The following is a 22,727-nucleotide window of genomic DNA, read 5'->3' on the forward strand; positions in this document are numbered from 1 at the left end:
GACATTTGACTGTTACCTTCCCTCACAGACATTCTATGTTTAGCTTATTAGCCAAGATAAAGTGTAGATCAATTTTTTTTTGTCTTTCACGTATGTATATGAGTCAGTAAATGAGTTTTAATTGAAGAATTTGAGTTCTCTTTTCATCCTGATGACTGAAAGGGACTTTTTTTCTTCTTTCCTTGGACCAGGTGATGGAGAGGTAGTGGGAAGATGAAATGATATTTCTTCTATGATCACTCCAGTATCAGATCAAATTGGGAGGAGTTAGATTTGATGACTGATCTATAATTTTTACTTCTGTCTGGAAAATGATTTCTTGGTATAAGACTGTTTATATTTTTAAAAGACTTGGAACCTCGAGAATCTTAAGTACATAAAAGATTCAAATCAAAGAAGTAGACTGATTTTAATATTAGCAGTATGGTGGTAGTATGGTGACAACAGATAACTGTACAAACTTCTTTTCCACATATATCCGACAGCAGGAGCATGCTTGGAACACAATTACCAATAGTCTTCTTGATGCCATTTAAAAACATTTTTTAAATGTTTTAATGACAGTGCTTCTAATTCCTGATTCTAGAACTTGTGTGTGTTTGTGGGTGTGGAACCTGTGTTCTACCTTTCTCTTGGGGTTTAGAAGCACAGAATTATCTAAGAATTGCAAAACTAAATGATGGGGAAAGGAACTAACATTTATTGCAGGCGCATGAAATGTCAAACGTTGTACTGATGCCTCACATAAAATTTTCCTAAGATTGACCTTTCTTATCGTACAGGAAATGAAAGGACAATGAGGGTAAGTAACTTGCCCAAGGATTCAGGGCCGGTGTGCTGTGGAGATGGGATTCGTAACAACATCTACCATGATGCAATGTGCAAAGTCTCCATGAAATAATTCCTGTCCAACATTTTCCAGATTAAACACAGTGAAGTTCCTCTCTCTTGCTGTTGGTTGTTAGTTGTTTTCTGTGCCGATTTGAAGCCACCAGTCTTCAAATAGTTTTGGCCCTTGGAACTTAGAATTCTTTTGTAATTTCAAAGGGCAACTCCGGAGTTTGCTTTCCTTTGAGATGCTGTAACTAATAAATCAACCTTAGTGTTTGGTTATTGTATCAACATGGAGAGCTTTAGTTCCAGTGCATCAGCTTGGGTGTGAGTTTTCTTGCTGTGTCACTCTATGGCTAGTGAATGTACCAAATGTGGAGAAATGCAAAGGTAATCCCAGCCCTTTCATTGTAGTTTAGATTTGGGTTTAAGTGCCTTCCAGCATGGATTACTAGTTGCCGTGTTGTTTTTGTTTTGTTTTGTTTGTTTGTTTGTTTGTTTAACTGCCTTTTTTTTAACTTAGAAGTTCCAGCTTCTGAATTTCTATACCAACTGATTTCTTTCAAAATTAGAAGTAATAGAAATGAGAAATAATTAAAATATATGCCCACCACTCTCCTTATTTCTTAAGGATTTGATACAAATCTCCATTGGCAAATGGGGTGGTAAAAAGTTTAGGGGCAAAGGGTAACTGAAATTCTGAATTTCATCCTTGTCTTGTCAACATCTTGAGTTTTGAATCACCCTAGATCTGCACCAAACTTGTGACCCAAGGTGGGTACCATTCCTGAGACAAGAGCTTTGCCCATTTGCCAACTTCTTGGTGGGGTTTCCTGTAACCTCCTAGACAGTGCCCTCCTGCCTTACCTAATTTTGTTGGCTTGGCCTTTTGCTTATGACACTGCTGCATGAACTCAGCTAGTTAGAATTTCCATATGGGTAAAAGGAGGGCACTAATGGTATACTTACGACCTCATGGTCCTGTTGAGAAGACTAAATAAAATAGTTTAGTAATGTGTTTGGAATTAGGATTGTGCTGGACCCCTGGAAACAGTTAATAGATTTTAAGTTATAATTTTAATTTATCCTTGGCTCTTGGCAAGGTTTTCACCCATATTGTCTTGGGAAATAACCAGACTGCCCTGCTTTTCCAGGGTTCTAGTGGATTCTATAAGCCTCCCTCTGATACCTCACTATAACTAACATGAGAAAATTTGCAAAAGTAGGAGTGTTTATTAACTTTGAGAGACAAACAGGAATGGAGACGCACTTTCTTCCTTAGAATTTGATTATGTACATTCATTTCCTACCCAGAAATAAAGAATAGAAAGTGGCTCTAACTGTGTTTCAGAACACCAATTTTAGTAAAGTAGATTTTAGGTTTGTAAACCAACATGACTTTAAGCCTCTGGGGATAGCTGTATAGAATTTCATGCCTTGTGGGTCAGAAAGGGGCACTCATGTGTAATGTTCATACACACACTACATTTATCCTTTGTTTTCTATTCTATAATTTCTAAGTTGGTGCATGGGTTTCTATTACAGAATTGGGAGAAGATCCTAAAGGCAGGCCCGTCAGGTTTTCTCTTTCTTAGCTCTAAACTAATGTACCAAAATATCTTGAAATATCAGAGCTGACATTTTGGCTCGCACCATTCATGCATACTGGGTAATTAAGAATTCAATGAAAGAGTTATAAACTACAATTTAAAATACTGCTCCAGTTTATTTCTTCAGATTTTCGTCTATTGTTTTGTGATTGCTTACAGGATAAAGGTGCATTTAAAGTATTTTTACCATGTATGTTTGCTCCCACTTCTGAGGGAGAAATAACCAAAAATTAAGTCAAATAGAGCCTGTCGGATGTCTGAAGTAGGTTATGACCAAAAGCCACTCTCTTTTTAGAAAGAAATGTGTAAGAGAAATTCTTACTTTGATAACGTAATAAAGGCCTTCCTTGAGAATTGGAGCAGTATTTTCGTCATCCTTCGGTTTGTTCCTTTGTTTTTCTTCCCCAGTTTCCGACAGGAGATTCACATATAGAGTGGTGAGACAAATTTTGACTGAAGAATAGCACTCTTCTACTTAACACCCGGCTTCTAAATAAGATAAATGTAGGTTATCACTGTCCTGAGTCATGATTCCAAGGAATGGAATGTATAAGCAGCAAATTTTCTGTTCTAAATGGAAAATACTTAAAAAAAAACCCAAAAAGATTGGTCAAAGAGTACAGTATAATTCTGCCAGGAGACAGCCCTGAACTAGAACAGAACCAGAGGTCTCACCTGTACACTGGTACATGGGGCACAGGGCAAGGCGTGTGTCCTCTCTCTTTTTCTCTCTCTTTCTCTCCTGGACTTATTTGTGTGGACTAAAGAGGATATTGCCATATAATTTCTGCCATGCTTCATCAAGGAAAGGCAACAGATTTTCCTCTAAAGAGCAACATTTCAGTGGATTCCCACTGATATATGATGCCATAAAAATACACTTGAACAAAAAGAAATGGAGTGCCTGTTTAGCTCCGACAATGGTTCTGGATTGAATTTATTATTTTTAAATTTATAATTGATTACTGATTTGGATTAATGCTTTAGTACCAGAGGAGAAAAATTCAGGATCCAAATATATTCATAGAATAAAAGTGTCAACCTCCAGGAAGTTGGAGACTTAACTTTGAGTGAAATAGGTTGTTAATGACCATTGAAGTTGGGTATCTAGTTTGACTTCTCATCAGGAAATTGATAATGAAGGACACTTGTATATTACCATGGAACTATTTCTTTTAAGCCGAAAATACCTTGAAAAGCAATGAATGCAAGTATGACGCAACTAACAAACCAAATGTAACTGGCAACACCATGCTTTTCATTTTCTGCGTGACAGTTTTCCTTTAATGGGTCCTTCTTAATAATGAGATAGACTAAATCCTCCTCGCATTTGGTCTTTGAAGATGTGTGTGCATATATGTGCATATATACGAATGATGGAGTTTGAGATTATTTTCTTGAAATTTGTGATTTTCCAGCTGTGCCATTTCTTTGCAAAGTGTTTTGAAGTTATGACACCTTTTACTAGCTTTACTATAGACCTAAAATGGCTGTCACTGCCATTTTGTTCAAGACTTGGTGTTCGACCCGGACATCGGAAAGCAGATAAAACAAATACTGCACCACTTCTCTTTACAATTGACAGGCTTAGTCTTCTTTTAATCACTGATTCTTTGATCTCAGCTTGGTATGTCCTTGGCTTACTATGATTAGACACTTTACTTTTTTTTTATGACTCCTTTTTTTTTAAAAAAAATTGTGGCAAAATACATGTAGCATAAGATTTTCCATGTTTTGCATTCTAAAGTGTACAGTTCAGTAGTGTTCTGAGCTGTTGACTTTGTAAACAGAACAAGCAGCTTCCTCCACTGGGGCTGCTATAACAAATTACCATAGACCGAGTGGCTTGTAAACAACAGAAATTTATTTCTCACACTTTCTGCAGGCTGGGAAGTCCCAGACCAAGGTGCAGGCAGATTTGGTGTCTGGTAGGACCTGCTTTGTGATTGTAGATGGCTGGTTTCTGGCTGCGTGGGCACATGGGGAAAGGGGCCAGAGAGCTCTGCGGTGGGGTATCTCCTGTGGGGTCACTGATCCCATCCATGAGGTCTCCACCCGCAACTCCCAAAGGCCCCTCCTCCTAATACCGTCACGCTGGGGGTTAGGATTTCAACCTATGAATTTGGGAGGACACAGACATTTGGTCTAGAGCCACGAGTAACTCTCTCTTCGTTTTGTGTTATGTTTTGTTACAGAACTCCAAGATGGGAGGCAAGCTGAGCAAGAAGAAGAAGGGGTACAATGTGAATGATGAGAAGCCCAAGGACAAAGACAAGAAGGCAGAAGGAGCCGGGACAGAAGAGGAGGGAACCCCGAAGGAGAATGAGACCCAGGCGGCTGCGGAGACCCCAGAGGTGAAGGAGGGCAAGGAGGAGAAGCCAGAGAAGGATGCCCAGGACGCTGCCAACAAGCCCGAAGACAAGGAAGGCGAGAAAGACACAGAGGCGGCCAAGGAAGACGCCCCGAAGGCAGAGCCCGAGCAGGTGGAGGGAGCCGAGGGGAAGCCCGAGCCCCCGAAGGGTGCTGAGCAGGAGCCGGCGGCCGCCTCGGGCCCCGCCGCGGGCGGCGATGCCACAGCTGCGGAGACCGAGGCGGCGGAGCCCGCGGCCCCCAGCAAGGATGACAAGAGCAAGGAGGGAGGGGAACCCGCAAAGACTGAGGCCCCCGCAGCTCCTGCCGCGCAGGAGACGAAAGGCGACGGGGCCCCAGCTTCAGACTCAAAACCCAGCAGCACTGAGGCTGCGCCCTCCTCCAAGGAGACGCCGGCAGCCACGGAAGCACCCAGTTCCACGCCCAAGGCCCAGGCCCCCGCAGCCCCCGCAGACGAGGTCAAACCCGCCGAGACCCCGGCAGCTAATTCCGATCAAACCGTAGCAGTGAAAGAGTAACAAGGACAGCCTATGGAAAAGAAGAATACCGCTTAACGACGACCTGTCTCTCTGTCTCTCTCTGTCTCTCTCTCTCTCTCTCTCTCTGTCTCTCTCTCTCTCCTATACTAACTTGTTTCAGATTGGAAGTAATGATATGTATTGCCCAAGAATAAGGATGTGTTCCCATCAAGGGAGGGGGGTGGGGAGAATCCAAATAGTATTTTTGTGGGGAAATATCTAATATACCTTCGGTCAACTCTACCAATCAGTCCTGGATTTGAAAGCTCGATGTCTGAAAGTACAGTACATCTTTTGTACCTGAACTGCTGTTACATGCACTCCGCCACTAAGATCTGAGCATCTTGTCTTCTGCAAGGGGAGTTGGGAGTGATGCGTTTGATTCTGCCCGCAGGGCCTGTGCCGAGGCAATCAGATCTTTATGAAAGCAGTATTTTCTGTGTGTTCTTTTTCATTTACAGCCTTTCTTATTTTGATATTTTTTTAATGTTGTGGATGAATGCCAACTTTCAGACAGCCCACGTAGCCTGTCCACATGTATCTCAATGCCAATACTCCATTCTTCCTTCCCAGGTCTTTTTGGGAGTAACAAACATTCTCTCATCCTACTTAGCCTCCCTAGATTTCTCATGACGAGTTAATGCATGTCCGTGGTTGGGTGCACCTGTAGTTCTGTTTATTGGTCAGTGGAAATGAAAAAAAAAAAAAAAAGTCTGCGTTCATTGCAGTTCCAGTTTTCTCTTCCATTCTGTGTCACAGACACCAACACACCACTCATTGGAAAATGGAAAAAAATAAAAATAAAAAAAAAACAAAAAAAATGTACAATGGATGCATTGAAATTATATGTAATTGTATAAATGGTGCAACAGTAATAAAGTTAAACAATTAAACTGAAGTCACGAGGATTACTGGTTTCTTTTACCACCAGCACGCTGCCCCCTGCTCTGTAATCGCCTCAGTAGAGAACAGAACAATGTATTGGGCATTTTCATGGGTATATTTGGATAGAAGTATAAAGCAGGATCCTCAATGTTATCTTTTTAAAAAATTAGCTGGATCTGTGTCAGTAAATCTTGGAAGAAGGTAAACTGAAGACTTACTATGTCTATGGAGATACACCCTATTAAAAAATGTGGGTGTTTTAATTTAATTTAAAATTTACTTAAAAGTCACAGATATTTTGAATAAAATACATTATAAGACAATAAATGGATTTGAACTTGAAGGCTGGGTAGAAGAGAATTATAAGGTCTTATAGAAACATCACACGTATGTAAGTTGTGAAGCCACTGAAGATTGTTTCGTTTTATCTGTTTATGTACCGTAGTCATGATAGAGCCCAGAAAGGGGACCTGAGTGTTGTGAGCAGGCCATGAGATAGCAGTGGGGTGAAAGCAAGCATGGAACTGGCCTTTACAGTGACCGGATTCCTGTTCACATTTTGCCTTGACTAATGACTTGACTAATGACTCATGGCTTTTAAGTCACATCCAACCTGCAGGCTTCTCTGCTCTACCTACAAGAGGGTTAAGGCAAAGCCCCTTTTACTTCTGAAATATTTAATAGTTTGTATATATGTCTGATGACGATTTTATAGGATGAATAGGTATATACCAACAGATGTGATGTCACCTCTGTCCCTCGGTTTCTCCCCCAGAGCTGGAATAGTGGCCCTCAGTTTGCTCATGTATTCTGTAGATGGGGAAGGGGCTGGAGAATTGGTGTCAGCAGTGGCTTTTATGGGGAAGCCAGGCACACATTTCAATTCTATAATGTAAGAAAAGAAGGAATTGGCTCTAATCTCTTGGTAGTGATTTTGGTCTTTCCGATTGGATATTAGAAACCAAATCTCAAATATAAAACACTTAAAAATGAATTTAATGCTAGCCACTACAAAGATTTCTCATGATTGAATCAGCTAAATGGCAGGTTTTGGGGAGAGTGGGATTGGGTGGTAATTACCTAGAGTAGTAAATACAGTTTCACCCTGTAACCTAGAAAATTTTCTTTAGAATTTGTGAAGGGCCAATATACTGGAATTAATTCTCAGATGGACACTAGTGATATAGTGGGTGAGGATGAATCTTCTTCGGTTCTTAACGGGTTACATTACACATGGTTAAATAAAAAAGGAGAAAAAAGTCCCCTCCAATTATCGTCTCAGTAGTCTAGTATGTACCACACCTGAGATGTTGCCAGTGGGTAATACTGGAGAAGAAGAAATGGTGAAACTGGATACTAGAACAATATCCCTGTTGGGTTTAATTCATATCTGTGATCAACTTTTGGCATTTTTGGTTCTTGTTTCTATAGTGAAATAAATCTGAACTCTTAATGCTTGAAAGCACAACAAACAAGAAATATGTAAACACATTAACCACCAAGCAACTGTTTTAGGTAAGCAAAATAGCAGAGGAATGTCCAAATTATTACTGGTGTATCCTAGCAGATGTAAAATAGCTCAGGGGTGGGTTGGTCGTGGTGGTGGGGAGATAACAGATTCTATGAACCATGGAGGACATTTAAATAGTTACTCATATTAAATACCACGCATTTCTTGCAGATAGATGTGCTTGATGGAAGTCATATAAATTCACTCTTCATCTTTTAATAAAAAAATTCACTAGGATTTTGGGTGATTAGAACAATCAAATCAGCCTCCTGGATTAGCGTTTATCACTATAAATTGCTGTTTAGGGATAAACGAAACTAAGGAGGCATTTTTCCTAGTTTATTTACACTTAAAGTTGTTTTGTGGGAGAATTAAAATCTGAGCCGTTTTTCTTTTTTCTAACTCTAGTAGGTGTTCCAGCAATTAAAAAGTATCAGAAATGTGGTCCTCCAAATATTGAAATCAGAGTTTTAACCTAACTGTGGCTCATGACATTTAATTTTACCATAGTTAAGAAAAACTTAGTTTGACATTGTATATTCAGCAGAACGTGTTTTGCGTGTGGGAGCGGTGGGCTCAGTCAGGAAGGAACAATGTCGAGCATCCATTTCAACTTTGGAGGAACCTCGATTGCTCCCTTCTCATGAATGATCTTAAATAAAGTGAAGGTAATGCACAGACTTTGCTTAACTGGCAAGTTATTTGGAGACTCCCCACATGTTTGGCTTAACTACCTCATGCGTGTTTAACGTCTGCTTTACGAAGAAGAAAGGGTTCCAGGACCTAACACTTGTTGGGTGCCTATGGACATACTGCAGGTAGGAAACTTAACAGGAATTGAAATGAATTTGTCCACAGTGACCAGCTTTGTCCCTCTACCTTGGGTGTCCTGTCCAGCAGCTGACACTGCCTCTGCATGATAGGGATGGACCCCAGTCCTCAAGAGCTGGGGTATGCCATGGTGATCCTACCTGGCCTCAACCCTAAGAGCAGGCCATCTTCAGCCTGTCCCTGGCCGCTGAGGCGGAGGCCACACATGGCCACCATCCAGGAATGCCATTTGCCATTCTTAGAGGGCGTCCTTCCTTTCAGTGGGGTCGGACCCAGGTCCAGTGTATATTGTCAACCGCCAGGTACTGATGGGATCTAGACATTCTTTAGCTGCCTAAGTTGGGAAAATGATTAGGTGCCAGCAAGTACACACTTTGTTCTCATAAAGCATCCTGAAAGCTTAATTTTCATTAAATGAAATACCATGGTATATTGAAACACAAATGTTTCTTCATTGAAACATTCAGCATATCAACTGATGTCCACTGTCAGAGCTGGCTTTGAGACACCCATCTTATGTTGTTCCTTTACATATATAAAGCTTTGACATACAGCAATTTCAGTCAAGTTTCATTTATGGGGAAATAATCTACTATTTAGAGAATTAACTATTTTGTTGTTATCCAATTCTTGTCTCAAGATTGATGAGCTTGATCTCCATTCTTTTGACTTCTATTTTCCAGAATAACAGCACAGTTATTTTGATCTTTATTTTTAACTAATTTACACAATAATGGAAATCAGATGCTTGGAAGATAATTTTAAGAATATACCAAATAGCAGTGCCACTAATATTTGTGGGATTAATCGGACGAGCTTTTCTATACATCCTTATAAAAGGAGGCAAAATTTGTTTCATTTATAACTGACACTGTTTTTGGTCAGCCAAGTAGTTCATATTTTAAACTTTTAGCTCAGGGACTGCTATTTGGCTAAGATGTCACATTTTTTTACCCTTTCTGTTCATGAAAAAGTTAAGAGAGTAATGTAGAGAGTTTTTCATAAAGGTATATGTCTTTGATTTTAAAAAAAAAGCTATTTCTTTTTATGAGCCTATATGCTACATGCCTTTTTAAGGATAGAAATTTTATTAGCATATGAAATCTCGAAATCCAGGAACCATTGGTTCAGTACATTTCTACAAGTTTTTCTCAGTCTTCATTTTATTAAAAGCAATTTTCCTTCTGAAGCTGTATACTTCCACTCATTTACATATTTGAATTCCTAGAGGGAATATCTATTTAAAGAAGAACTATGCTCTTGAAAAAGAATACTTAGTACAACTGTACACATTGAAATAGAAAAATCAAATAGCAATATCATATATCTCTATCTCATGTACACTTGACCTTCATATTTTCCTAAGGTCCAAATATCACATTTGTTCCTCATTTTGTTCCCTTTGAAGGTAGTTTTATGTTTCCCCCAAGTTTCCCTCTGAGTCCAGGAAAATTCACATTTAATATCATTCACTTATAAATTAATTAACCTTCTATAATGTATCCACCTCTTTTGTTTTAACTCCCTCAGGTTCATGTCTTTAATGGTCGAATGACAAAATGATAGCGCAATAAGCACCAATTTAGAATCATCTAGAAAGCTTTCATATTTGCTTTCTTCACATATGTTTTTGCTTATATAGCCCAGGATTTAAAAGAGTAAGAGTAAAAGTGTCTCAAAAATGATGTATTGGAGAATTCTCATCTTGAATATGGCTTTACATGTATTTCCCTAATTCTGAGGCAGAGTTTCAGATGACAAAAAGAAAGCCAGACAAGCTGCGGGCTTCCCTGAAGTCATGGGTGTGGGAAGGTCACTAAAACTTAAAAAGAAATCTATTTTTTTTAACTTACATAAATATTCTGATACATTAAAAAAATATATCTTAAAGACTGAGTTTCAATCATTAGAAAGCCTACTGGCAACCTCACTATCTTTTGGCTTTTTAAGCTATGACTTTATTCAAGTAGAAAATATGTTGGAATAGGTACCAAAGACGCTTGCTTTATAATTGACTAAATTAATCCTGAATGTCTATTGGATTGTACTTAAGAGCCACACATCCAGAAAGTCAGGCCCATAACATTGTTACTCAAAGGAAAAAGGCTCTTTTTTTAACCTGGAGGAAAACACATTCACTTGTAACACACTTTTGTTACCAAAAAGGACAGCAAAGAAAATTGAAAAAAAGAAAAAAAAATCCCTGAGCCCTTAAAAAGAAAGCAATCCTCTTAATGGAAGAGAAAGACTACATTTTAGTACTTTACTGACAGAAAGGACCCTGTTTGGACATTTGCCATGAGCAGAAGGGAAATGACACGTCTGATTCCAATTGCCTTTCGCGCAGGTTTGGGAAATTTGATCTGACAGGTGAACCCCATTAAAATCTCCGATTAGAAGAAGGTCCTAGAGCAGCAGTGAACAGTTTCTGTGCTACCCTCTGCCTCAGCCCAGACGTCTAAGAATAGAGCTGCCTGTCAGCCAGAGCCACCCACCGCAGCCACCAGAGTCTGGCTAGTATGCAAATTCCCCAGAGGGTTCTTGGTTCTTTTTCTTTTCTTTTTTTTTTTGCTGAGCATAATAGAGACTATATTTTGCTACCTATTCAACTGCCTTCTCTTGCAGGAGCTGAAAATGCCTTGACATTCAGAGCAAATTCTACCATTTCAAAATAAAAATAAAACACACACACATACACTAGTAAAAAAAAAAAACAAAAAACGAAAAATAACATAATTAGAAGACAAAGAAGAGTTGCTTACATTTCTGATGCTTGTCAGAACTTCATTATAACTTTTTTTGCCTTTTATTTCCTCTCTTCCTTATTCTGTTTCCTCTGCGTTTTGTCTTTCCCATCAAGTCTCCTACTTCTACAATTTTGGTCAACTAATTAAATTCTAAAGTGATATGGTCACTGTCTTCCCTCCCTTTCTCCCTTCCTTCCTTCCTACCTTCCTTCCACTGAATTCACACTGAGGCAAATACATACACTGGGCCAGAACTATAAAAATTATATACATCTTAAATGTGTACTCCTTAAATACACTTTAAGTGTACTGTTTTGTTTTTTACTTTGCACAACGCTTATTATTCATTTGTTCTTTGTTCAGGAAGAACAATATACTTTACTTGGAACTTACCTGTACTTTACTTACATCTCCTCTCCCCCCTCCCACCCCCATTTATCTATAAGAATAACAGGGAGATTAAGGGAAGATATATTCAGAATCTAACATAATTTGAAACAGTCTTTGATGTAGAGTGCTTATTAAAAGGGAATCCTAAAGGTTTCACCTCAAGAAACTCTATTCCAGAATGCAGGGCAGTGGTTCCGAAATGCCATAAGACCTGACTACATAAAATTTTCTAAGGTATTGAAATAAAAACATTCCAGGCACCAAGCCATGATTCTGAACCAGTAGTTCTTATGGAAGGTAGAGGGAGGGGAAGAGTTTCATAAAGCCCTTCTTTGGGAATCCACTGAGATAGTGTAACTTTCACAAGATTTGCAAAGAGACTTGGGTTAGAATCTGTTTTTGTGGATTATTTGATCTTAAGTAAATTACTTAATGTCTCTGAGGCTCCCTTACCTCATTAGGGAAAAAAGGAGTAATAATAAGTTGCTGTGAATATTTTTAATAAGAGCTGGAAGTAACCAGCTCTTGATAGATACTCAATGAACCACAACAGAGGCTTCAGTTCCTAAAAAAAGCTGGGATTGTAAGCTCTGGCTTGTCTATCCTACTTAAATTGTAAAGGAAAATGTAATGGGAAGACATTTCTTAATGTTTCCTTGGAAATACAAAAGCAATGACTGTGGAATTGAGACCCAAATTATCCTAGATGAGACAGGCTAGTTTGTAGGAAAAAAATAAAACACACATGCAAGGCATGGAAACCATTTGGGGGGCGGGGGGGGGAAATGTCAAAATCCAAGATGGTTTCCCTGAGAATATTCGAATTAGTTTACTGAGATATCTAAGATATGACTCAAGAAGGGAAAATGAATTGCCTTGTGTATAGCAGGTGAAGACCTGGAATCCTACCTCTATTATTTAGTTAACTCTGTGACCTGGGACAGCTTTAACTTCTCAAAGCCTCAATATACTAATCTGAAAACTAGAGAATATGCCTGTCTTGGGGGCTTGTGGAGAGAATCAAAGGACATATTTAGCACAGTACATAGCACATAAGTGTTACCAAGGCTGTTGCCCCAGAATCATACCCCTGCGTCTCCCTCAAATGGAAACCAATTACTCTTATCTAAGTTTCAGGAGGAAGCTGCAAAGAAAACAAAACAAGAACTGGTTAGAACCAACTAGGCCCAAGATGGTGAAAGATTTGACTTCCAGTAGACCCTGAGCCTCATTATATGCCCATTGTAATACATTAGCATGCTAAAGACACACCCACCAGTGCCATGAGAGTTGACAGTTGCCATGATGACAGCCAGAAAAGGCCATACAACTACTGAAAAGGAGTGTTGCATCAGGTCTGGGTCCAAATTACTCTCCTGTTCTCAAAAAAGTCATGACTATTCCTCTGAGGCAAGAGTATTTACTGCGATTGAGGGGGGCCAGCTGGGGTGCTGGGCAGAAAGCTTAGTAGGAGATTTGAAGATGCAGAAGAAGGAAGATCTGCAAGGTGACCCTCGAAGTTTAGTAAGGTGGTGGGACACACTTGAGGGCCCATTGGAGATGGCTGATCTTGAACGATGAGTAATGATGCTCCGTTGCTTGCTCTTCCCCAGAATTCCTTGGCTACTTGGGTGCAGACACATAGAAAGAGCACAGCTGGGGGCCTCCAGGGTTGGATTTTTCTAGGTGCATGTGACAGAAACCCAGCCCTCAAAACCCAATTAGGGAACTGGCAAGATTGTTGTTGATACGGTGGCCATCCCACGGAAGTAAGACCGAGAGAGTGAAGAACCAGGAGATGGGTAGGTGGATGGGGAGAAAGGAAAGCAGCCCGTGGGATAAACACCGTGGGGAAGTCGAACCACAGTCTTGGTAAGAGTGGTTGGAAAAGCATGTTTGAGAAATGGAGCAGGACACTTGAAGTGGAAATTTTGGAAGTGGAGAAGTTTTGCACAGTGACAGTTTTCCTGGTGACTGAGGAAGAAGGTCGCTGAGGGGGTGAGTGGGTTATTGAATAAGAGGAAGTGAAGACACTGAGAGGCCAGGACTTGAGCTAAGTTGTCCGCTTGGAAGGCAATGCCACCCAGGAGGCTGGTGGCCAAGATGTGGGGAAAGAGAAGGAGCAAGCAGGAGCCCATGAAAATGTGAGGGGGAGGGGATGCTTTGGTCAAAGGGCAGAAGCCTCAGTGCAGACTTGGTGCTGTGCTGCACAGGACCATTGCAGACCAGACTTCTGGAAGTTGCTGTAGGAAGCAAGGAGGGAGCTCATCCTCAGTGGCTCCCGTTAAGGCAGGGAGGGAGGAGGGATGTTCCAAAAAGACGATGGAGGGCAAGAGGCCTCTGCTTGCTATGACGCTGCGCTTCTGGAGCAGAGTCTGGGAGGTGGGGAGGAGAGCACACCTGAGTCCAGGCAGGGAAACAGAGTGCATTATGGGGAGGACGATGTCGCAGCAAATGGGGCCCCCCGGTAGCTTACACTGTGTGTTGACTGATGGTAACCAGAGATGAGAGATGTAGAGATTAAGCTTTAACATTCCCTTTGAGGACAGTAAGTTCTGGCCCTAATGGCCAAAGAGGTATTCTCCACCTTGCCTCAGTAGACCTTGCAGGCTGGCCCTCAAACAAAGCACACGTGGGTGAACCTGCTTTCCATGTGGGCTCGGCACACACCTCACATCTCTCCGAAGACCTCCCATGCCTTTGTGCTCCTTGACCCTTCCTCTTTCACAACCTGCACTGAGAAGCTGTTAGCAGACTCCTGGTTTGAAGCTTGTCTCTGAGACTTTCTGAGCTCAGCGACCTTGGGCAAGTGACTTAACCTCTTGGTGTTTCATCCTCCTTATCTGTAAAATGGGAATAATAATATCACCCAACTCATAGGGTTGTCACCAAGATCAATGATATAATGGACCTGAAGCACAATACCTGGAACCCAGTGGTGGACTAAAGAAAATATGCAGCCTTGTCTCTGTTTCTCCAAATATTTCCTAAAATCCAGACTCACTGGACTTTTTCAAATCCTCTGTGTCATATAGCTCCCTCACTAGGCTGTGAGTGACTTGAGGGCAGAAACATAATTTCTCATTCTCTTATCTCCAGTACTTTGAATGTTGCTTCTCACTTAGTATTTTTAAAATATTTGTTGAGACGTAAGTGGCTTATATAATATGACCACTTATGTTCTCTCCCAGACCTATTTGCCTTTTAAGATGAGACAGAAAGTTTACGGAAAAATGACTCTCAACTGTCCAATTTCAGGTAAATGGTCAGGCAGAGGAGAGGTATTTGTTTGGGGAAGAGTGGGGTGACTTTGGGTGGGCAGGGCAGCATTATTGACGAGGATCTTCCTAGAACCACTGAAATCGCATCGTGCATGTCTGGTTTTGACTTTCTCAACTAATAAGGCCAATTCTGTATTTGGTATTTGTTACAAGTGCATGATATGATAACAACATAATTTGTTTTCTTATTAATAATTTAATATATACCAATCTCTAGCATTTGGAAAAGAAGGGAGGGAAGCGCTTGTCCTAAATCAAATATTATAAATGAAAACCATGCATCTGTGAACCACAGATTGAAGCCAAGCGTTATTAGTTTATGAAGATGTTGAACGGAATTGCCTCCCTGAGCTTCCTATCTCTGCAGAGTCCAAAAGACCTCCAACAGCCCTCCTGTGGATTGAACAGTAATGAGCGGATGGCCTTAGAGCGATCTTGCTGAAAATACTATTATTCAATTTAAATTTGGATAAAAGAAAAGAAATTAGAAAGCAACTAGAATATCAAGCTGCTTTGCTTGATATTCTTTGGAGAAAGTAACATTTATTGTTGAGTTCTTCGTGGATTCCTGGAAATTTGGTGTCTGTTCTGTATTCTGAGTTTCAGACTTTCCCTGAAGGTCCCACAGGAAGTTCAACTAGAAGAGCTGGCATTTCCTTACTTAATTCTCTAAGTCTCTCTAAAGACGACTAATAATTATGGGATAACTTTATCTTTTTAAAACAAGGAACTAGGAGTTTACACACTAATTCTATAATCAATCCATCAGGGTTATTAAGTAACTAGAGAGTGAGTTTATTCTGGCAAAGCCCCTACTGTAAACTAACATACATGTTACCTTCTCTCTATATGTAATGCATGATGATTCGGTAACTTCTAGTGGAAACGTACATGATTCACTTATGGATTTTCTTTTTATGAAACATAGTATTTTCCTTGACAGAAAAAAATGTACAGTGTTCATAATTTCCATCAATTATATCATGTATTGTGCATATGCCTGTATCTTCATTATATTTCAGTAATTAAAAATAACGTATTCTTCATTTACACAAAGCATACAAAAAGGTGCTCCATCTATGTTGCACTTTTAAAAAGAAAAAATCCTGTTATTATCCTTAAATTTGTTCACTTATCAAATGTATAATACAATGAAAATAATCTGTATAAGGTTATAAAGCATGTGGATTATTATATTAAAAAAATATTCACATTGCTAGTTTCTTCATTTATCCTGGGCATCTGATTTTAGAGAGAAATTCTGGCTAGTCATGCTACCTAGTTTGATTGATACTTTCTTATAATCTTAGTCCTCGAGGAAACATTTGGATCTATCAACTGAGAAGTTGATAGATTAAATCTTGGTTACTTTTTTTGAAGGTCACCATTTTGTTGGCTGCCCAGCCATCTATACTTCATAGCTCAGAGTCACTCACATGAGGTCCTTTTGATGCTTTAATCAGAATTCTTCCAACTTTCCCCATCTTCCAATTCTCTGAAGCAAGCACAAGTTCATACTTACGAGAGATTTCATACCAGCTACAAGCCACTACCACTCCCAGAGGCAAAAGGAGGCCAAAGAATTGCTGATGATTCAGGTGATTTTGTTGGGTTGAGCCTAAAGATACCTTGCATTTGAATTCTGGCTCCTTTTTTATATCTCAGACTATGGTTCTGCGTTGTTCGTTGAGACAATTTGGTTTATGGAAGAGCTGGAAGAGAGTCTTGTGTGACTTTTGAGGAAGATCACTTAGGAAGATAAAGGTGCAGGGGTAATGGTTGTAGACAGGATAGATGCCTGAAAACCAACAGGGCCCAGGAATGAGCATACCAACTGGGGACTAGCAAATCAGATGAAGAAGAAGCTGGTTATCCACTTGGGCACCCAGTCAATTGGCAAAGTCAGAAATCAGAGATCTTTGTGATTTATGAAGCCAAACACCCAACCATATGTGCATTTACCATGGGTGCTGCATGCCTTCATCTTCTCCCCAGCCTATCTTTCCTGCCTTTTGACTTCTCCCCAGTCCTCCCAGGGCTTTTCCTGAAAGTGTGGGCTTCCCTCCTGCTGTTCACACCATTCCTCAACCCACTTGTGTTTCTGATAACAGGTTTGCTAAGTATAAGGGAATTTTCACCGTTTTGAAATGGTTGAGGTGGAGGTGTGGAGATAGGAAGTAGTTCCTTAGTATATTTACCTTCACCAATTAAGAACTATACTTAAGAGATAACTAATGGCGACTATGATGGAGAGTTTTCTGCATAAGAAATAAATGTAATTTTCTAAATTTTCCTTTTTGAGCACACTGCAAAAGGAAAGGTACTAGTATATATCTCAGAGTATTTCTCAAACATAACCTGCATATGAATCACCTGGAACCCTCATTCAGTTGCAGATTCTGATTCAGTAAGTCTGGACTGGGGCAAAGGCTCATCATTTCTAAAAAGCTCCCAAGGAATGCCCGTGCTGCTGGTCCTTGCTCCACACATCAATAGCTAGGTCTTAAGGGATTTCAAATAATTAATATTATTTATTTTATACAATTGAAAATTCTTTATTTCTGGAAATGTATGTCATAAGTGTGTATCTAATTTTTTCCAGTCTGGTACTTAAAATATTTCTAGGCTTTCTGCTTTGCTGTCTGTATCTGAATGATTGCTAGGCTTAAGTCATGAGATGTTGAACGGACATTGCTTGGCCTCCAACAAGAGACAGCTAAATGACAGCTTCTGTATCTTTTAATACATAGAGAATTTTTGTTTTCTTTTTCTCAAAGGATTGCTGACGATTCCCAACATACCCTCCACCCCCCACATTCACATACGACTAAAATAGAAATAAGGTTAAATTGGGAAGTCCCTGGTGATCCAGTGGTTAGGACTCAGCGCTTTCACTGCCAAGGGTGTGGGTTCGATCCCTGGTTGGGGAACTAAGATACTGGCAAGCTGCGCTACGCGGCCAAAGGAAAAAAAACAACAACAAAAAAGTTAAATTAAGGCTGCATAACTGGTTTGTACATAGCAGAGATTTATAGAATGCTGGGGCATGTAAGAATCCTCATCACTGAGTGATCTTCTCAAAGAGAATAGACTCTCATGTCATCCCTGCCCCTGGACGAGAACCACTGATTCAGAGCATAACCTACAAGATTTAGAAGGTTGGACCACTGACCCTCACAGGTCACGATTGTTCTGTGTAATAATGGAAAGATCACACTGTCACCTTCCATTTCGTGTACAGCCCCTGCCAGTTTCTCATCCTCTGAAGCCCTCCTCTGCCTGCCTCTGGGAAGACCTCATTCCCACATGAAGAGTCATCTTTGCCTCCAAGATAGGGGACCATTTCTTGACCTCAGTCCTGTCAGGGGACTTAGGAAGACGTAGCTTAACATTGAGGTTAATGATGGCACTGTGGCCAGTCCTCTGGTTTTGAAGACTGGTTTTGAAGCCCAGTCTACCCTTGGACTTACTTAGGATAAGAGAATCAGCGGCCTATCCCAGAAACTATGCCTTCCTAAACTGTGCTCCTCCAGAACTGAGGTCCTTCCTAGGTCTTGCCAGTCCTCGTCTTGCCTGGGAGGCCAGGTGTTAGCCCACTGCTAGTGGCGAGATACCAGCCAGCAGCCAAAAGGGGCTTTTCACAGACTCTACTGAGGTTGCCTCTAGAATCTCTGAACTTTGCCTTTTACCTGGACCCCTGTCCCGCTTACCTGTGCAGAGAATCCTGTTATTGTTATTCCACCCTATACATCCTCACACTATTTGCCTGGACTGGTCAAAATTTACCAAATTCTCTGAATTCTGAGTTTTGCTCAGTTTTATCCCTGAACTGACAGGCATCAGAGCATTTCCCACATTAAGGGGCAGGCGGCCTATTTCTGGGTCCCCCTCCTCTGGTCTAATCTTTACACCACAGTGAATCTAACTTTTCCTGATAATGTCCTGAGATGAAACGTGGACGGCAGGGAGACGGATGTTCTTGACGTTTCTGAGTGTTTGATGATGGTGTCACCCAACAGAAGAACCATGTGCTGAAATTTTGAAACAAGGGTGTTATAGAAAGTTTTGGGGAAGAGTTCTTCGCCTAATCTCTGGGTAAGAACTCAGACTCTATGAACCACATATATTCCATTACCATGAGGAATAAAGCTTATTATCTTCCTTTACCATTGCATCTTTAGAGTACTTATTGATCATCTATTATGTTAACTCTCAGTTAGTTAGGAAAAAGCATTCTTTTGTGAAATAGATGTTTAATCTTGGTACTGTCGTTGGGAATTGACTGCTTATTTTACAAAAAAACCCAGGCACTTTGGATACTTTTTGGTTCCTTCTTAGTTTTTTTTTTAACACTATTCTTTGTCAGACTTAAGGAGATTTGAAATCGATCAAGATATATATGTATCTAATAAATATACATGTATGCATACACACACATATATTAAAAATGTCTCTAACGAACTCAATGTTTTCTTTTTCAGTCACTCACATACAAAGTTGATAGTTTTGCTACATTCATGTAACACTTGGACTTGTTTACTTAAATGTTTTCTTCAAATTAGTTCACTGGTTTATTTATTTCTACTGAGTCATATTTATTTAAAGAGGAACATTTATTTCACCATCAAAATGGAAAGCCATTATAATTTGCCATAAATAGGAGATACCTGAAGACTTGAATTCTAGCCAGATGGCGTGGGCTGACACAGCCTCTGGATGGGAGGTATACTGACTCAAGTGAGGAGATTAGCCAGTGCAAGAGTGGAGATGAAGAACTAGTAGATCAAACTGAGACTTTAACCTGGCTTTCATTTGGATTGAAGAACGCTGAAAAGGCAACCACTGTGTGTTTTATTTCATGTTGGTTCCAGGAACCACCTAACATCATCTTGCCGATCCCCAGGGTGGACATCACACTGCATGGAAATTAATGACCAAACTGTGTCTGTGCTCAACAGAAACTGTCCGTGTTCCTGCTACTCTGAACATAATTCCTATTGTACCTAAGCTGCGAACACTATCAGCTGAAAAGAGAAAGATGAATCCAATCACATACCGTCCTCTTTCAAATAATATAAAAGAGCTCCTTTAGCTGGCTGTGTCACTAGCTTATTGCTACTTCACACAGCAATAATAATTAAGAAGAAACAAATCATTTGCTACCTCTCTGTACGGACTCTGCCCTTGAGAGCTTCCCGGAAGAGTTTGCTAGGAGCTGCCTCCAGGCCCCCTTCAAACAATTTTTTCATTCAGTTTCAAGCCTTTTGTCATTCAGCTTCCAGGCACTAAGCTCTCCACTTTTTCTCATCTCTCTTCTTCCATTTCTCTCCATACTCGTCCACTTGTGGTGTAAGGCTTAAAATTAAGGCCTAATATTATGTGTTGCCTTGACTTCTAGGGGAAACTGGGAGGGGCTTGAATGGCCTAAAGCATGTTTCCCTCTGCTCTCTGCTCCTGTGGGCAAGGTGCCCTAGCCAAACAGCCCCCCTTGTCATGGGGACCAGGCACTGGTCCTGCTTCTCCCTGAGTGGCAGGCTTCAGTTCCCTGCCAACCCCTAGATTTGTTCAGATGAGCCCATCGCACCCTCCCATGGGAGCCATCCCACCCTCTTGTTACTACAAAGCCCGCCTCTCCAGCCTCTGCTCCTTCGCTCTGCTCCCACGTGCACTTCCCATGTGGCCCCACGGAGCAGCGTCTCCCTCCTGAGGCTGTGAGTACACGTGACTGATAAACTGCTGTTGTTCTCCTCTGTCCAGAGTCGGGGTCATGTTGTGGACCATTCCTATAACCCTCGAGTGCCACTGCTGTAACAACATTCCATCCTCCAGTGCCCTTTGCTGTGGAAGAATGGGAAAAATCAATTTGAAGACACATTTCTATTGAACTGTGAATATATGGCCATTTCACAAGTTTTCAGGGGGTGCAATTTTAGACAGTGTACTCAGTGGACGGGAGAGATATGTGGGGGAAGTGGACATATCAAATCCCATTGCAGGGATGACTGTCTTCCTTGTCTGATGGTAAGGCCTTGCCCTAAATACTCAGCTCATGTGCTTATATACCAGAGGAGAGAAACTTATCTGAATATAAAACATAAAGTCTTGGACATACGGCCAGAGTGTTTTTCAGAAAAGTACCACACTCCATATTTTAGCATTTCAAAGACCTTACAAAAAGCCACATCAACAGGTAAAAAAAAAAGATTTATTTCTCTTGCTCATTGGTACCATGGTAACAGTTTGTTAATAACAAATGCAGGGGTTTCACCTCACTGGGCTTGACGTCTAGTTCTGACTCGAACCATTGATAATCCTGGCTCAGTTACTTACGCTCAGTCACATCTGTAAAATGGGTACCTATCCCTTGGGGTTCTTGTGGGGATGAATAGGGTTAATAGTGTCAGGCCCCTGGAAAGTGCTGCTCACATTTTTGCTATATTTCTACTCTATAGAAATCTCAATCTCAGATGGATGTTTGACAGCCTCCATATGTTCTTACATTGCTATTTTCTAATATCCTGACTTTCTGTAGATTTATGGCTAGTGTCTTAGTTTAAATCTGCCCTAAAGCCTTACTTGTTCTTGATTGAACTGCCATTTTATTTGAAAGTAATTTTTTCTCTGATCTGAATTATTGCAAGGGGGAAGCAACAAATACTGGGCATAAACGTGCTTGGTGCGTGCTCGGCAAGCCGCAGGCTAAATAAATACAATGTTAGGCATACTTTCTGATTTAATGATCTGGATTTTTTTCTACACTAATGCCTAACTTATTTCTGCATTCATATCTGTATTCAAGATGGTTAGATTTTCCAAAAGTTTGACCTCCAGAATAAGGGAGATGTTCAGTTATTGCCTTGAGGAATTATGCTTTGGTCACCATAAGTTAAATTCACTGTTTTCATCTGAGAAAAATCATAATTTAAAACAAAAGGCTATTTTTCATGTTGGAAATAAGGCTGGAACTCCATGCCCTGTTTGTCTAATTAATCAGACCTCTAGAAGGGCAACATTCCTAGAGGAGTACTAATATGGTTTGGGAGGAGCTATTATTTATAGATAGTGGGCTCAGATAAGGGTGTGTTTGATATGCCATATATATTAGAGATAAAAAGAGGAAAAAGGAATTAGACTGAGCCATTGCAGATTCAGACACGAACTTCAGGTTATTTTAAGTTTATATGTGGACAAGTGACAATCGGTAGAAAGTGTTTCTGTGTATGTATGTTTGCATGTGCATGTAAGTGCATCTAAGTAGGGGGAAACGAAGACACTGAAGGAATGGACAATAATCGCAAAACACCAGTGATTGTTTCAAAGTGTTGATTAACAGTCATGCATTATAGGAAGAGCGACATTGCTGCCATAACTCTCTGCTCTCCTGATATGGCAGTCTAAGAATATTGCTGTGTTAATGGCAATTTCCAGAAGAACTAGTTTACATATTTTTTCTATCAAACCACAGTAGAACTAAGAATGGAAATAAGATTAGACCTTCCAAAGTTGTTTTTATTATACATTTTCTAGCCTTTGAAAAAAAGTATATTTGTTATTTTGGGTCACTTATAAATTGGGGGAAATATCCTTCATGAGTAGATATATGGAGTTAAAATCATAAACAGTTAAGAACTGAAGCATTTTGGTAGGCACACCTATGCATATTTTGAACAATATAATGAGTTTTTGTTTTAAAGAAATAATTTTAAACATTTTAAGTACATTTTATGAAGACCCAACAGTTCAATTCGTGGACG

The 22,727-nt window shown here is 40.2% G+C and overlaps 1 protein-coding gene across 1 annotated transcript in view; it reads left to right on the forward strand.

Moving 5' to 3' along the window:
• The window catches only part of BASP1 (brain abundant membrane attached signal protein 1), a 49,325-nt gene extending 43,098 nt beyond the window's left edge, over nucleotides 1–6,227 (forward strand). The window contains exon 2 of the mRNA XM_057541566.1: nucleotides 4,637–6,227. Within this exon, the coding sequence (XP_057397549.1) occupies nucleotides 4,646–5,329 (684 nt within the window). The 5' untranslated portion in view covers nucleotides 4,637–4,645 and the 3' untranslated portion in view covers nucleotides 5,330–6,227. The remainder of the gene's footprint in view (nucleotides 1–4,636) is intronic.
• The last annotated feature ends 16,500 nt before the right edge of the window (nucleotides 6,228–22,727 follow it).

The sequence above is a fragment of the Balaenoptera acutorostrata genome, chromosome 2, assembly GCF_949987535.1.
Source record: "Balaenoptera acutorostrata chromosome 2, mBalAcu1.1, whole genome shotgun sequence".
Classification (NCBI taxonomy): Eukaryota; Metazoa; Chordata; class Mammalia; order Artiodactyla; family Balaenopteridae; genus Balaenoptera; species Balaenoptera acutorostrata.